Raw genomic sequence first — 16,959 nt, forward strand, 5'->3', positions numbered from 1 at the left:
GAAGTGCTTCTTCACTTTTGATTTTTGATGCAGGATAAATAACTTTATATAATATAATAACATTATTTAGCAAAAACACACACTTGGTTTTACATCTTGATTTGAGCTGATGAATACAATTTACTCACTTTTATTACTAAAATCACTAAATAAAATATATTATTTGTAGAAATTTGTGAAATTGCATTACATTTTGTTCCTTGTTACATGGTTTTATTGTGAAGCACCTTAAATGTTTTTAATATTTGTTTTGTTGACTTTACTGTGCTGCCGTACATTACACCCAGGTTATGGCTCTGGTGTGAGCTCTTGGCATATGTTTTATTCTGAAAGTCTGATTCATACATGTTCCGGTCCGTCGCTGTTAGCTTGATGCTAGCTCTGGATCGAGGCGTGTGTTTGTTTTGTAGCCTGTCCGTGGAGTGGGTGTCAGTGAGGACCTGTCAGCGAAGCAGGTGGAGTTTCTCCATCCCCTTCGGCCGGTGAGGTCCCAGCAGAGAGACAAGGAGCGGCGGGGACATATGTTAGCTTTGTCTCCATGTTGGTTTATCGCGTCTATGTGCGAACTATCTGACAAACCCGACCATGACTTCAGTTTGGAAGCGGCTTCAGCGGGTCGGAAAGAGGGCGTCTAAGTTCCAGTTCGCTGCTACCTTTCAAGAATTGATTATAGAATGCACAAACAAATGGTAAGTATCTGTAAATACAACTATTATTGATATATATGTCATTTATTTATACTTTGCTGGAGATAGCTTTGAACCGAAGGAAGTGATGCCAAACTCCATTCACAAATATCAACATTTTACTTTCGACAAAAATGAGCGTGAGCTAAAATGAACACTGAGACTTTATGAATTAAGTTTACTATAAGCAGTATAATTGTCCATAGAATGTTACCTCTCATTGGTCTTTTAATTCATTATTGTTATTCGCCACTATGTACACAAAGACAGGCGGAAGCTGACGCACTTTAAACGTTGAAGATTTTTAAATGAAATGCTCAACAGACACTTGATCTTAAAGGCAGTACTGCAAATTAAAGTGTGTGGCATGGCTCTAATGGGAGGCTGTCAGAACCATACGGGGATCTCCGGGTAGAAAGGCAGTGCTTTATATTGAATGTCGTGCAATACTTGTTTAAAGTATATAAACAGTACATGATAACATATCTCTGCAGAGAGAGCACGGCCCATTACTTCCGCATTTGTTTGTTTTTTAACATCCAGTCATGCACTATAGTTGTTACCATGTGATGTGGTGCCTAACAGTCAAAATAAAATAAAAAAAACAACCTGGTATTGTGAGTGATGATCTGTCATGTCTAAAGGTGGAGGAAGGATGCAGTTATCTGCACCATCCGCGCTGCCAGGCCTGTAACCAGGGTCTCAGAACAATGAGGTCAAATTTCTCCAGAGCCACCCAAACTCTCACAACCAACAAGCCTGTGCTTGACTGTTTCCTCATGTCACTCTTTATTTATTTAGTCATGCCTACATAAAGACCTAAAGGTAAACTATATCAGCTAAGGTTGTACACTTTTAGCTAAATGGGATTTTCACATTAAAGGTGAAATTAGTGTCTTGACACCTACTAAAGAATCTCTTCTGCAGCATTAGGTAGCTGGCAAGTTAATGTTAGTTAGCCTGTGTCTCAAATAGTTCTTCTTTCCCATCTATCCACCTATCTTCAACTGCTTATCCAGGGCCAGGTTGCAGGGGCAGATTTCTTTCCCAACTGTGCTTAATGTGTGTGTAAATCAGTCTTTAAGTTTTTTAATCACATAAATAAATAAGTGAATAATCAATAAAATCATAATTATAATAAAAAATCATTAACAATCATCATTAACAAATGTTATTTTAGTGTACGTACACCTCACTGTGAGCATCTCGTCTCCTCTCATTTACTGGCTTACTTTTCCTCTCAGTTACTGTGGGTCACTGCAGGAGTGCCTTTAATTCCATTATCATTACTCATTGTGCAGTCAGCATGCATGTGTTTCTAATCCTCCAGCCCTGGCTTGTATAGTGGCCTGCCTTCCTGTCACACTGTTTATGCAATGTTAAACAAGTATCACACACAGAGACCTGTATTAACATGTTTTTGCTGCTAGTAGATTCTCCTCACCGTTGGAGACCTGATACACTTTACTTGTTCTGTATGACAGCTAAAGCAAGTTCTCAAAGCGATATGACAAATAAAACAGGGAAGTGAGGAGAGAGGATTACTGCAGAGGGTTATGTTGTTGAAATTGTGGCCTTTTGTAATGGGGTATGGAGAAGTGAGTGTCTGAGGTGATTTGAGCACCTGTCCCTAAAATATTACTAAAAGTAGTTTTCTAGAATTTTTTTACTCATAGGAAACATTGACGATTTACAGTAATAAAAGGCCAGAGCCAAAATCAAAAAGTTTTTTTTTCTTTTCAAAATTAGATCATTTGGACGATAAAAGTTTTTCATAGTATTTGTTTTTTATATTACCATAATGGTAATATACCATACCATGGACCCGCTTTGTTCTGCAGTGCAGGGTTATTTCCTTCCCTATTTTTAAAAGTTCTCTTGGGAAACTAAAGGCTTTGTTGTTATAGCATTTAAATCTCTTAAAAGCAACTTTTGAATGTTCTTTTTTATCATTATTTACAATTTATATTTCATTATATCATTTACAATGGTTCCAATACATTAACCAATACATAGATTAAACTATGTTCTAAAGCCTGCATTACGGCTCTTTATTACATTACATTTACAGAATAGAACAAATACATATTTTTCATCATGAAACTGTTTCCACTATGGAGGACTAATAAAAGATGGTCCTATCTTACACCACTTGCAGACAGCACACAATCAGTTCCATCAGTGCATCTTACAAATGCATACAGGCTAAATTCTATCATTTAGCATTCTTAGCAGTTAAGCATTGCTGGACTGGACACTGCTCAGTATTGTCCACATTAACTCAGCTGTTGTTGTTTTCAGCCTGCTAGCTAGCAAACAAGTCAGTGCAGACAGGTACTGAACTCTGTCAGGACCAGCAGAGCAGAGCAGTACACACACTTACTGCTATGAGCTAAATTAACAATTGTATTACTCAGTGCTGTCTTGCTTTCTTTTCTTCTCATTCAGAAGTATAATGCTTTATTTTAATGTTGCCACTTATGTTTACATAAGACTGACGGTACTCGCTGCAAGAGTGACAGGTGGAGGTGGGGCCTCTTAGAGAGTTTGTGCTGGTCGATCACTTTCATTGATAACTAGTCACTGCCTTAGTGATTCAAAATTGGTCAGTCCTTGGGGGCCCCTTTCTGGCCTTGGGCCCTAAGCATTTGCCTGTATTGCCTGTTAACAAGTGGCGCCTCTGGTGATCTGTCCAGGGTGTATCTTGTCTTTCGTGTATTGACAGCTGGGACAGGATCTAGTCCCCCTGTGACCCTGTAGTACAGGACAAAGCAGGTTAAGTAAACAGATGCATAGATAGATAAATGGAGAGTGTCATTGATAGAATGGACATGGACAACTGTTACTGGAATGTCAGAGCTCATGCAGAGCAGGATCAACATACTGAAATATACATTTGCATAGTTGGGTAAAGCATGTTAAGAGTCAGAGTGAATGAGTAGTGCGCATGCGTCGAGACGTATGCAGCCTGTTTCGGTTGCTCTGCATTGTTTTTATTATTTCTGAATCTGATTCTGATCATTCCATGCAGCAAAACTTACAGCACAACCACACAAATTAAGGTAAATAAATAGGCATAATTGAAAACACGTGTGGGTGGATCTTTAGTGTGCAGCATTTTAAAAACTAGCAAGAAAAAGACCCATAGGTGACAACACAGATCAGACATTTTCAACAGCCTGTAACAAGAATGCATAAAATGCAGATCAGCTAGAAGAACCAACACTCCCTCATATGCTTAAACATATACTTCAAACTGAGCAAGCACAAACTAGCACAAGTTATTGACAGACTCAGTGTGTGATGCAAGTGTGTTACAGGGATGAAATGTACACTGACTCAAGAAGTCACACTGCAAACCATCAACCACTGTTGCACATTTGTAGGTCAGCCTTGAAACATGCCTGTGATAAATAGTACAGCAGGTGTAGGATTGCTATTAAGCCTCTGCGAAGTTGAGTGTGACAGGCATTATCTATTTCTGTTCTCTGTCTTTCACTCACTTCTCTCTAACCTTTCCCACCCAATGTCAGGACTTGGATTCTGTTTCAGCTCGTTTTATTGTTTTTATGTTGTCCTCTTAGGTTTGGTCTCTGGGTTAATCTGTGTTCTGTTATTGTGTCATTGTTAGCTGTAGGTAATGTTCATCTTAGTTGTGTTTTCAGTGTCTCGTACTTCCTGTTTTACTTTGAAAGTCCTTGGTTGGTGTTTCCCCTTGTGTTCCTGTGAGTTTGATTCCCTTGTATTTCTGGTGATTACCTGCTCCTCCCTAATGTGTGCCACCTGTGTCTCATTGTCTTCCCTGATCCTCTGTATATCTTGTGTGTCTTCCCTTCACTCGATATCAGTGTGTTCTATGTCTTCGTGGGTTCATGTCGCCTCACAACACCTTGCCAGCCTTTACGGCTTTTGTCCTTTTGCCTGGTAAATCCTTCTTTTTTTTGTTGAACTATCTTGAAATCCATGCTGTGATGAACTTTTGTATTTACCTAGAACTCTTAGTTAAGCCAAGCCATGAAGAACTTGTATTTTTGAATTAACTCCATAATCAGGAGTTATCTTTGTCTCCTGACTCTGCCTGGAGAAAATAAAGACTTTGTTGACTGTGAACCGCTCCTGTCCTGCACTTGTGTCCTAACCTTGTCGCTGAACCTTGAGACCCAATGAGACTATGAGAGTCATGTCCTTTCTTGTATTCTTGTGTATTAATCATACAACTATTATCTGTTTATCATAACTCATTTATTATGTCCGTAGGTTTAGGAAAGATTGGTATTGTTATTTAACCACATGTGGCTATGTGAGGTCAAAGAACTACTTATTAGTAGGTTTGTGTGCCATTAAGGACCAAGATATTTGACTAGGGCCAGACTGGAAATGAAGTAAACAAAAAAGAGACAGGAATACATACTACGTTTTCTGAGTCAGTACCCACCTGTTCACCTCAAAGCAGTCACACCTTGATCTACAGAGGCTGAAACACTTTTATACCAGGCTCTAAACATACATGGATTTCTGGAGTAAAGACATTTTTTAACATGGAAGTTAAGTGGCCACTTGTTGAACTGCAGTTTTGACACATGTATGTTGGCTTTATTTCTCAGCCAAACCAGCCTCTAGTGCTGAAAAATGAAGTCCATGCAGGGGGTGTCAAAAACTACAGTTCACCCTGCAGCCTCTGGGGGCTGCCTACCTGCCTGCCTCAACTTCACCCGCGCTCCACCTCTTTGCTTGCATTTGAATTAACTGAAGTTTAGGCAGACTTAGTGTTGCAAACTGAGTGACGGTCTGGATATCCCTTGATTTTATTGCTTGGTTGTTAATGAAAAAATACTACTGTGTAACACAAAGATGAAAAATTGGCCAAAGTAGTGGTAATAGTTAGAAAACTGCTCACTTTGACATGGAATCAATATATGACTGGAAAAAGCTGTGTAATAGTTGAAAGCTCTCTCCCTGTTTCAGGGAGTAATGGTGACATCTATTTTCTGCTCAATGATCACTCAGCAGTTTCACCTTCACGTTTGTACAAACACTGTGTCATTCTCTGCTCTGTATTTCACTGTTGTAATATCTTCCCAGGCTTCACATGTTCTTTTACTTATTACTTGTGAGCTTTTGAATGGTTTCTGCAATGTTATTTTTCTTCTGTGGTCATTCTTATTGGTCCTATATCCTGATTTGACTGAGTTGAATGTGAGTTGGTGTTTGTCTCTGAAATGACCCTTGCTTACTCTTAAAAATAACCAGCTGCTTCTGGGTGTGAACTTTAGAAGATTTTTTTACAAGGGCAATAGCTAAACTTGTGTGTTCTCTTCCCCCACACACAGACTCAAACCAAGCTGTTTATCCTCAGGAGTATTGCATTCTGTCTCTGTCACAAGGTTTTTATTTTCTCCAGTCCCTAACCTCAGTGTTTTTCAACCACACTGAAGTACCTGTGTGTACACTGTGTGACTGATCACCACCTCCCTGTGCCTGTGTGTCCCTTGGACCTGTTGTTAGATAAAATGATATATGACGCAGACATGTGAAATCAATGAAATCTGAATCTAAGTGTTGCTCCACTCAAAGTACTTTCTGTGAGGTAGTATGTTTTTTAAGCTCCAGGAATGCCAGTGGGGGTTATTTGGCTGGTCTCTACCTACTCAGGTTCGGGCTGAAATATATCTCTGAAATTTATAGTCTCCACTGACGCAACATGCTGACTTTGTCCTCATCTGACTGCCCTTAGCATTAGCTAAGACTGGACTGTGGACTGTATATAGTTGCTGTTTACTTAACAGTCCAAATATCATTAAAAAAATTTCACACTTCATGATTGCCTTGGTGCAGTGACAAAAGAAAGTGTGTGTGGGTGCTGCAGTCATTTTTTTTAATTAATTGGTTAGATAGAAACACTAAAATACTCTTGTGAAATGTGCTCTGCTGTTATTCAGGCAACCAGACAAGCTAAGAGTGGTGTGGATCAGGAGAAACAGGCGTCACAGCACAAAGGTAATGCAAGAAAAATGAATATGTTTTTAAGACAATTTAAAATAGACACAGCATTAAAGAGCCAGTTCCAAAGTGAGTTGGAACATTATAGAAGTACTTTGTTAAGCAGGTTAAAAGTTAGGTTAAAAAAATCGTACATAAGGCTTTAAGTCTTTGAATAGAAAAATACATTTATATATTACAGTTAGTGTTTTTGTTATATTTAAATGGCAATAGAGATTGTGCCAATTAGTCCATGAGAGGGAAGATGTCTCCATGTTTCTGCAAAGAAAAGACTAAAATAAATGTATTTATATGTTTTTTTTATTAATTTGATCTGGGTTTGTAATGAATGAATTGATAGAGTTAAACAAATCCCTTTAGTTCCAACTACTGATACAGAGATGTGAAGGGAGATGTGTCTCAGCTGTCACCCAAGAATACAATACAATACAACGTGTGGCTAATTGCTTGATGGTTCCTAGAGGGCAAATTTATATTTATTTAATAATACATTCAAATGGACTTGTTTTACAATTAATTTTACATTTAAATGACTTTTGTTTTGTTTCAGCTCCACAGCTGGCAGCCAGGGATCAAGAACCCCTACAGAGGCCTGGTGGTTTGGCAGGTTCCAGAAAGTTTAGGCATTACAGTCACACTCTTTAAAGTAAGTTATATTTTAATGCAGCGACTGATAAATGACATCAGTTCATCAAGATGAACGGGTATCATGTAATGAGTTGTTTGTCAACAGGAACCCACTGCAGAGGAGTTTGAAGATAAGGACTGGACGTTTGTCATTGAAAATGTAAGTCTGAACTATTTGTAATGTCCTTTTTTGTGACCATGAGCATTTGGATGATACAAAACATCTCCAACCTTCTAAAGCCTGGACTCCAGGCATCTTTCTCCCACATGCAACATATTGACAATGAGACTGTTACTTACTGTATACCCGAGACCCTTACAGTACATTGTTTTTATGAGCTTATTATAATATGAGTGGTTGTAATGTTTTGTTGTGGGCAAACATTTTGTCCTTGCCTTTGTATTTATTTATCAGGAGGCAAAAGGTCGCAGGAAAGTGTTAGCATCAGCTGATGTCAACATGAAGAAGTATGCCGGTGCCACACCTGCCCAGTATGACATAACACTAAAACTCAAACCTCTGTCTGTGAAAGTGGTAGAAGCCACACTCAAACTGAACCTGTCTTGTATTTTCCTCAAGGAGGGCAAGGCCACGTGAGTCAGCACAAAGCATGTCAGTGCACATTCATTATTCCAAGACCTGTTATTAAGCTAATAACCTTTGGTTTTCTCTCTCTGTTGTTCACAGAGATGAGGATATGCAGAGTTTGGCTAGCCTGATGAGCATGAAACAGAGCGACATCGGTAATCTGGATGACTTTAATGACAGCGATGATGAAGTCGCTGAGGAAAGATCTAGCATTGCAACAGGACAAGTTACTCATGTTACAGGTAAGAATGGGGACACTACTTACAGGCATTAAATCAAAGTCAAAAGCCATGCCTCAGAGTTGAAAACTTAACAAAGGCCCATAGCCAGTAACCAGCAAACACTTGTGGGAACTCTCTCAAGCCATTTAAAAAATTGGAGAACAGTGCAGTTGGTGTAGCATCTCTAGCCTCTCATGTCAATAATTTCAAAGTTTTATGTAAAACATAATAAAAATCACACAGGAAACACATAGGAAATAGGGTACTGGTTTATATTTCCCCAATACTGAAACTCACTATGATCAGATAATTTTGCATTAAGCCTTTACACAAAAAGTGTACAATTTAAAGACTTACAATGACATTGCATACAGGCTCAAGAAAGCCTGAAGTTTACTGCGGTCCGTTTTTTTGTATTCTTCCATTTTTATGGTGGTAAGAAGCTGGTGAGTACATGGAAATCCAATGTTTTCAGAAATTTTTGAAATGATATTTGCTGAAGCTGCATTATATTCTTGACAGGTCAGTGTTTTTACATGGTGTCAGAAACATATGTATTGTACACTCAAGGGTTGTTTCCAACCACAATCTGCACAGTTGTTGCCAGAGAACAGCAACACTGAGACCAAGCCAGAAGCCCTTTGGTCCCTGTCACTTCTCACTTTATTACAAACTAAATTGTCCATAACACCAGAAATTATAGACTAATTATGACAATCACCTGAACATACATGGAGAAGGTGGTAATCCCACACATCCGCTGCTTCTTCTTTTGTTTCTTTTTTGCACTTCTCTTTTTTAAGTTTCTTAATGTCTTTTTCTTCCAATACTAGCCTCTGCTCTCTCTACTGCAAATGTTCATGATCTGGCTTGGAGGCCTGCAATTGAATCAGGCCCTTCAGGTAACTTTCAGTTTCCTGATATTAGTATGTTAGCAGTGTACAACAGCCAAGTCATTCTTCCTCCCCCTTTTCATTTCCCCTCTCTCACTCCTTTAGTCCTGTTTTCCTTGTGTTACCACAAAACCTGATGTCTGCATTTTCACTTTAATTTCTCTGACTTTTGTCTTGATTGTTACTTCTTCTTCTTCTCTTTTCTTCTCTATTCATTCTTGTCTTTTCTCCTCACTCTGTCCCCCATGCACCTCATCTTGTTCACTCCCTCAGAGATGGATGGGAAAAAGTCCTCTGGCATTTCCTCCACCATCTCAGCCCCATCTTGTCCTCCTTTGCCTAAACCACCAGACCCTTCTGTCCCACCGCCCTTATTACAAATCCACACACAACCACTGAGCACTACCCAGCAGACAAGGCCCTCCCTCTATGCTTATTCAGTGCCAGCCTTTACTCGTGCTCACCCTCCTGCACTTCCTAAAATCTTCCAGCCGGGTGCTGGATCAGGTACCAGTTCGCACTTATTCTTTATCTGCTGTGCTGTCTTTTGTCTTCAGGGTCAGATAGTTTTGGTCACTGATTGTTTTGCATATTTTACATAATGATTATTTTATACTTCATACTTCTCTGTGTGGCTGAATTGCTTCAGGTCAGTCTAGCAATCAGAACCAGCCAAAGCTTAGGGCAGTATGTTTTTAGCATGTCTATTAATGCCAACAAAGCAAGTGCTGAGAGTAGACTAGTTCAGCTACAGGTTTGTTAATTGTGCTTCTGCTACATTTTGCCTGGTTGTCACTGTGGAGTCATGGAGGAGAGCTAAGGAGTAGACAGTATGTGTCCAAGACTGCTCATGGGCTGTGTAGACTGGAAAAAGTCCATGGTCCATTTAAAAAAAAAAAAACAAAAAAAAAAAAACATCCTCAACGGTGTGGTAAATATCAACATGGGAGTTGCCCTAGTGTACAACAAGCTGTGTCCCAGGTCAGGGCCTGCATTCTTTGAAGCAGATGCTCTTCATGGAGGTAGTTCTTGAAGGTCGCTCCAACAGCTGTGGTTTGTGGATGACTTCCTGTTAATTACTACATACTGTGTCAAGAACCACTATGGTTTTCAAACAAAAATTGTTGATAGATGTGATGTCTCATTTAGCTTTGACCTATTGTACAGTGAGTAGATTTGTAGACTGTGCTATATTTGTTTTTTCTCAAAGTATGCAGTGTATTTTATTGGGCAAACACTATTGGAGAATGGTCCAATAGTGCTCTCAGCACTTCCCTGTCTGCTTTGTCCTCTGACCCTCTGATTGTGTTGGCATTCATGGAGCATTCTCCAACAGTCTAGGTCAACAGTAAGTCAACAGTCTAGACTTGGAAGACCACTTTTTAGTTTTACCTCTACTTCATCTTGTAGGTCCTCTGTTCTGTTGCATTGTTGCCAGGTTAGTTCCATGGGTTGTTGTTGTTGTCCAGTTGCTTTTGGTTCAGGCTTCGATTTCATCAACTTTATTGCCATATTTCATAGAAATTCCATTTTCTAACAGTGCTCTTGTCAGCGTAAATGTGCGTGCCTCAGCTTTTGACTTTGCTCTATCTACATCTGGAGTAGACCATAGAATGCAGAGACAGACAGAGCTGATACAGTCAGTTTTCCAAGCTGTGCTTTAATCCGTCCTGAAGAGTCAAACGGAATGCTTATCTGCATTTTAGCTTTACAGGAAAGTGTTTTTATAGGGTTAGACTGCTGATTCTGAAGGCTGATACTCAGTGGGTAGGTCCCAGGCTGATTTGTTTTGCTGATATTGTATTCACTGTCCCCCACCCTTCACTCCTGATCCACATGGTTTTTCCTTTTTGATTCATTACTCCCTACACACAGTTTCTTAATCTAAAGTAAAAACATTGTAAGGTAGCTGGAATTTTAGTGTGTGTCATAGGGTGTGTTTGTGTATGCCATCGTGTTCTAGAGACACCTACTGTAGTGTGAACTACCTCAAAGAAAATTTTTTTTTCCGCTCTCTGCATGCACTTTGCTTTGTGTTTCTGCATTTTGGTTCTTTATCTTTTTTCTCCATCTTGTCCTCTGCTCTGTCTTTATAAACTCTCCTGCCTTCTTGTGGCTGTTTCAGCTCTTCGAAGACCCCACAGCTTCCACAGTGATCTCTCTCCAGCTGAAGGCCTGGAGGCTCATGCTTTCTCTACCTTCATCCCTCATAAAGCCCTCTCCACTTCTTCTCTAGCCTTTTCACCCACTGATCCTTCTTTTCACCCCCCTGCTGTCCCCGAAGCCTCACAGACAGGTTTGTTCAGTGTAAAGTTGTGGTTTATTTCTCATTGATAAAAGAATTAACATTTAACCACTGCAACAAATGTAATCCTGCCTGCATGTGGCTATAGAATGCTCCATTTGTAATTTCTGTCCTCTTTTCCTTTCTGTTGGTATCCCTCTCTCAGCCTGTCCTAGTCCCTTCAGTGCACAGGGTGTTCCTTCCTATTTTTCTGTTTCCTCCTCCTCCTCGCCTCCTTTCAGCTCCTTCCCTTTCATACCTCCACCTCCTCCTGCTCCCAGGCAGACCAAAGCTCGCCCCACCTCTGTGGCAGAGCCAGGCTCATCTCTCACCAGACCTACCAGTCTGCCATCTGCCCCTGAGACAGGTAAAGGGACAGGTGCAGTTTTTCCCCATCATAGACCCTATTATTTCTGTTACTTTTCCTTTATTAGTGTTTTTTTTCCCAATTTTTCTTTTTTTCAGCTTCCTGGCAGACTGAATGGAGGCCTCCTAAATCTCAGGCCCCTCTAGCACAGCCTGCCCTCTCTCCTAAGTTTCTGCATCTTTCTGCTAATGATCCTGGACAACCTGCAGTGCTGCAGAAAAAGCAGAGAGTAGAGATACCATGTAATGATTCCATATGAACACCATCCTGTTAACACCACACCTTCTTTGTTTCATCCCCAATTATAGTTTAGAGACTAGTACTTCATACCTTGTATTGTCAACAAATACTACGAGAACAAGTGTTCATCAAAGCCTCACAGATTTGTTTTGCAGTGCCACAAAGCTCTATTGTCTACCCTCATCATCAAATCAAACTGTTCAACTGCTGTGTCAAGCTTGGCTGTCACTACCAGTTTGGCATAAAAATGCTGCTGAAAAAGTGTCTGCAGTTTAAATAAAGTGAGCTGCCATTGTAAGAAATCATAAATAAGAATTAAACTTTTTATTTGTGAGGTTTTTTTAAAGCTAATTTTTTTTCCTCCATAGTTATTATAAAACGTTATAAAATGCTTGCCCACTTACTTGTCTATTTGCTCTCCCTGCTCTCTGAACTGATTTCAAAACTCTGTCTTTCATTTTACTGATATTTCACCTTTGTTCACTCATCTCCCTTTCCTTTCCTACCTAACATTAGCTTCAGCCTCTCTGCCCACTGCTCAATCTTTGGATCAGAATCCTCAGGCAGGGTCTGGATTTGTTTCTTTTTGGAGACCTCAGGTCACCCCTACACTAGAGACCTCCTCACCTTCTCTAAGTCCTTCCTCTCCTCTTGTGTTCTCTGGACCTCCTCTTCCTCCTCCTCCTATTCCTCCTCGGGCACACATACCCCAAACTGCCCCAGTTGGTGTCAGTCAGCAGGATGCAGGTATAAAGTCAGCAAAATCTGTTCAGATTCATGGAAATGAATGACCAAATCCACAGTTTACAAGCTCATGTCTCCCTCTGCTGGTTGTTTTTTATTAATGCAGTAATGCTGGGTATTAATATGCACTGTACACACTGCACTGGTGTGTAATAAGTGTTCCTAAAATCATATTGATAGTTTTGTTTGGAGGTGAACTGTTCCTTTAATCTTTAGGTTTATTTAAAAATTCATGCTTTTCTTTTTAGAATTTAGGAGACAGCTAAGCACACTGAGTGAAGAGGATAACCAGTGCACGTCACCTACCAGTGAGCATAAACACAGTATTCCTTGCATCCATAGCTATGCACAGTGACTGCACAGCTAAATTTATGTTGCTGTGTGTTGTCCAGTCTTTGAACCAAGTGCTGCTGCTGGCCAGAGGCAAGAGCAAGCCAGCGCTGCAGGAAGGAAACGAGATAAAACATTTGGAATCAAGGTGGTCAAGGCGACAGTAGGGTGAGTCAATGAAATATAAAAGACTTTATTTAGTGTGATCAGCCTGGCACTAAAAAATAAAATAAAAAATACATCTTCAAATACTTCAACGCACTGCTGTTGATGATAACAGTTTGCAGTTACAAGGGTCAAATTCACTTCAATGGCACTTTAAAAATAAAAACCAAAAATATCTTCTAATGTAAGTACTGGAAATCCATAGTGCTTTACTGGAAATCCATAGTGCTTTGCTGGAACATGTGTTGAAGTGTTATGAAAATTATTTTCATCAAACATTAATCGCATGGCATGAATTGTTTTCCCTAAAAGCTTTGACACTGATAGTCAAATCTTATGGTGTTGTTTTATGTTGGCTTTAAAAGTATAATGCAACGCAGGTTGCCTGTAGTATATGGCTGAAGTTAGACATGATGTATTTGACTAATCCCAATAATTTTAAGGAAAATGTGGACCAAAGCATTGGTTAATACAATATAAGATACAATACAAGATACCTTGTTGGAGGGAAGCATGCATTACAAATAAAATGAATACAGTTGAAAGACTGTCCCCTTTGAGTTGTCACCCTGGGTATATCAGTTTACAGCTTCCCTTAGTTTGCGTACTCATGTGGAGTATGTTGTTTGCAGTCAAATGCTACAGTCGGAGAACAGTCAAGTAAGAATTAAACCATTAAACACTCCAAAAACAAGGACTGAAGGGATGTCAGCTATGTTGTTTGCTGGATGTGCTGGATATCGTCATGAGGCTTGATCTTGTTTTGAAAGGCTTCTTTACACAATTTAACAGTCAAAAATACTTAATGCATTCTGCTGACCATTTTAGGAACAAATTCAAAGCAGCTAACTCTAAAGGTTTCTGAGAACTAAAGATACAATGACAAAATGTAGGTGAAAAGATCAATTTATGTAGACTTATTTTGTATTAGTTGAAGACTCAATCCAGGTAAAATCCAGATACATAACATGGCTGGAACGGCTATTGAATGATGGTGAACTTCAAGCCCTATAAGGCAACACTGCTGTGAAAACAGACACTATTCTGTAGTGGAAATTACAGCATGGGCTCAAAACTGCTGTCAGTAAACAAAGTTCATCACCAGAAAATGCAAGCTAAAACTCCACTATGTAAAGAAAAATACATTTAAATTATATTGCTACTAGTCAAATGTGGGTTTTACCTTACTGTCAAGCCACTGCATTCTGTTTTATTTACAGCATGTCCCAGTTCAATGTTTTGGCTTGCATTTATCATTCACACAGAAGGCTTGGGTCTTCTTAAGTATAGTTTTTAAATACTCTATCCTAGAAATAAACTCTCTGTTTGAGGCAATAGACTGGATGGTGTTAGGCAAGAGCTTATAGTCTTGTGGCTTGTTTAGCTGTGCATGAAATATACTTGGCTAATGTGATTATAATGATACTTTGTTTTTGAAATTTATACAGAAGAAAAAGCCATGTTTATGGTGTATATTAAACAACTACTGGATTTTGCAGCTTTGTCTGAATTGTTCAAAATGTCCTTCTGCTTAAACAAAGCTGAGCATTCTGTCTATGATTTGTCAGGAAATGTGGGTTTTGTTGGTGACTGTCTGGTTTGAATTACCTTAGGTTTTTCAGTATACAACATATGTTGCTCGACATCGTTGCTTTTTTTTGCTTGTCTGCTATTCAGTGGAATTCTGTGAATCTGGCCTGGATGCCACTATTACTGCAGTGAAATTGTTCTTTACAATGTAATTGTATTTGTTTGTCTCTTAGACCTGAGAGTATGGCCTCACTTCTGACTGTAAGCCCCAGAGCACCCTTACCTCCAGAGCAAAAATATTTTGAAATGCCAAAACACAAAAGGCTCAGACAAAATTAATGCCAACATGGACACCCACCAGCATCCAGCCACCACTTCCTGCCTACAATTCTGTACCTAAACAAAACCCTGATTTTAACGATTCAACTTCTACCTCAGTCAAGAAGCCTCTGGTCAAACCAACGAATCACTTGTCTCAGATGTCCATTCAGTTAGGAAATTCTGTAGCCCAAGTGCTGCCTGGTCAGCCCATATCGCTTTCTCCTGCCAACTCAGAGCCTCCACTGGGATCACTCCAGAGACATCTGTTGCACCAAAGTACTGCAATCTCTGATTCAAAACTGATAGAAAGAAGGATGGAAGTTGAACATAAAAAAGGAGTTATGACTATGGATTTAGGGTAAGTGGAGCAGTGCTTTGTTAGCCAGGTCCTGCTTATTGACTAGTCCTAATAATGCATATATCGTCCAATAGGTTTTAACATATTTAATGCAAAAGCAAAACATATTATAGCTTTCCTAATTGTTTACTTTGTTTGTTCTGACATCGGTGTCTGGTGTACTCTACTCCTTTAGAAATGACAACATGGCTGCATCAGAAGATCAGTCTGAAGTAAAGTCCATTGTGACAAATTCACAATGGGAGAAGCCACAAACAAATGGTGCTGTTCCAATAACAGTCCTGGATAACAAAATCAGATGTGATAACAGTTCCTTGGACCAAGTCACTTCAAGATTGGATTCTCATTTTGGATTTCCTGCAGCACAGCAGTCCACAACAGGAAATTTGTCAAAACAAAGACAAGAATCTAATCAAAATTTTGAGTCCGTTCCCAAACAAAGTTTTACTCAACATCGCTTGGAATCAAAACACTGTACGGAGAACAACGGAGCTGAAAACATAGCTTGGACAAAAAATATAGTCAAAGGATCTGCAGTCAGTACAGAAGAAAAGTGTGTGTACATATCGAAGGTGGAACTTGGGCCTTTCTGTGCAAGAGAGAAGTCTGTTTCTCTTTCAGCATCTACTTTACAGCCAGGAACTCGGAACGAAAGAACAATGACAGTTCAAAATATGATCAAGTCACTATCAAGTTGTCCACACCTTTCCAAGATTCCCGGCATGCCATCTGTACATCAGTCACAAGTCACAGCTTGGCCAGATGATAGGAGCATATTTTTTCAGAAGTTTCACAGCAAGAGTTTGCCATTACTTCTGAATTCTGATTACATTATGCCACTTCATGAGGGTAATACAGAAATTGCAGACATGATTACTTTAACATCATCCTGCACAAGATCAACCAGTATCCCTGGATTCCCATCTGCCTTGAAACATCAAGTAAATATGGCTCACCTTTTACCCACCTGCCCCAGAATTTGCAGGATTCCAGGTATAGCTTCTGTTAGATTAGTGACTACATGTGAAAAGAATGTTTGGGACATAGGTTCTTTATGGAAGAAGCCACTGCAGATAAAGGAGCCTTTTGTTTCACAAGTGCCCAGTGTTTTGGGATCTATCACTGATACAAATATGGCTAAAATCATGGTGGCCATGTTGCCAACTTGTTCTAGGAAGACCAGTGTCCCAGGGTTTCCTTCTGCTCCATCGCACAAGGCTTCAGATACTCCAAGTATGGCTAGTCTTCTACCTACATGCCCCAAACAGACAATAATTGTGGGTATGCCTTTTAGGCAAAGTGTAATGGCATATAATGATAACTGGCACATTTTAAGGGAACTTATTTTTGATAGGCCATGTAAAAGATACCCTCTATTGGTTCAGGGAAAGTCATATGAGGATGAAGAACATTTAAAACACATGGTTAATTTGCTACCATCTTGTCCAAGGAAGCAAACCATTCCTGGGTTTCCCTCTGTGTCATGCAAAGAACATAGTGTGGCTTGTGTTCTCTTTCAACCAAAGCAAGAGCCTAGAATGGCAGATACTTTGCCAACTTGTCCAAGAAAAACCAGAGTCATTGGTTTACCATCTAAGGAACCA

General features: G+C 39.6%; 1 protein-coding gene across 6 annotated transcripts in view; it reads left to right on the plus strand.

The window, feature by feature from the left end:
- The first annotated feature begins 389 nt into the window (after window positions 1-389).
- Window positions 390-16,959, plus strand: part of ehbp1l1a (EH domain binding protein 1-like 1a) — a 38,198-nt gene continuing 21,628 nt past the window's right edge. For 2 of the 6 annotated variants that reach the window (XM_028428890.1, XM_028428894.1), the window contains exons 1-14: window positions 390-689; window positions 6,626-6,683; window positions 7,237-7,332; window positions 7,420-7,473; window positions 7,729-7,907; window positions 8,002-8,144; window positions 8,957-9,025; window positions 9,290-9,523; window positions 11,142-11,312; window positions 11,467-11,667; window positions 11,766-11,909; window positions 12,424-12,654; window positions 12,900-12,959; window positions 13,044-13,149. In XM_028428890.1, the coding sequence (XP_028284691.1) occupies window positions 586-689; window positions 6,626-6,683; window positions 7,237-7,332; window positions 7,420-7,473; window positions 7,729-7,907; window positions 8,002-8,144; window positions 8,957-9,025; window positions 9,290-9,523; window positions 11,142-11,312; window positions 11,467-11,667; window positions 11,766-11,909; window positions 12,424-12,654; window positions 12,900-12,959; window positions 13,044-13,149 (1,850 nt within the window). In that variant the 5' untranslated portion in view covers window positions 390-585. The remainder of the gene's footprint in view (window positions 690-6,625; window positions 6,684-7,236; window positions 7,333-7,419; window positions 7,474-7,728; window positions 7,908-8,001; window positions 8,145-8,956; window positions 9,026-9,289; window positions 9,524-11,141; window positions 11,313-11,466; window positions 11,668-11,765; window positions 11,910-12,423; window positions 12,655-12,899; window positions 12,960-13,043; window positions 13,150-16,959) is intronic. The other 4 variants (XM_028428895.1, XM_028428891.1, XM_028428892.1 and 1 more) reach the window with 4 other exon arrangements.

The sequence above is a fragment of the Parambassis ranga genome, chromosome 18 (assembly GCF_900634625.1).
Source record: "Parambassis ranga chromosome 18, fParRan2.1, whole genome shotgun sequence".
In the NCBI taxonomy this organism is placed as follows: Eukaryota; Metazoa; Chordata; class Actinopteri; family Ambassidae; genus Parambassis; species Parambassis ranga.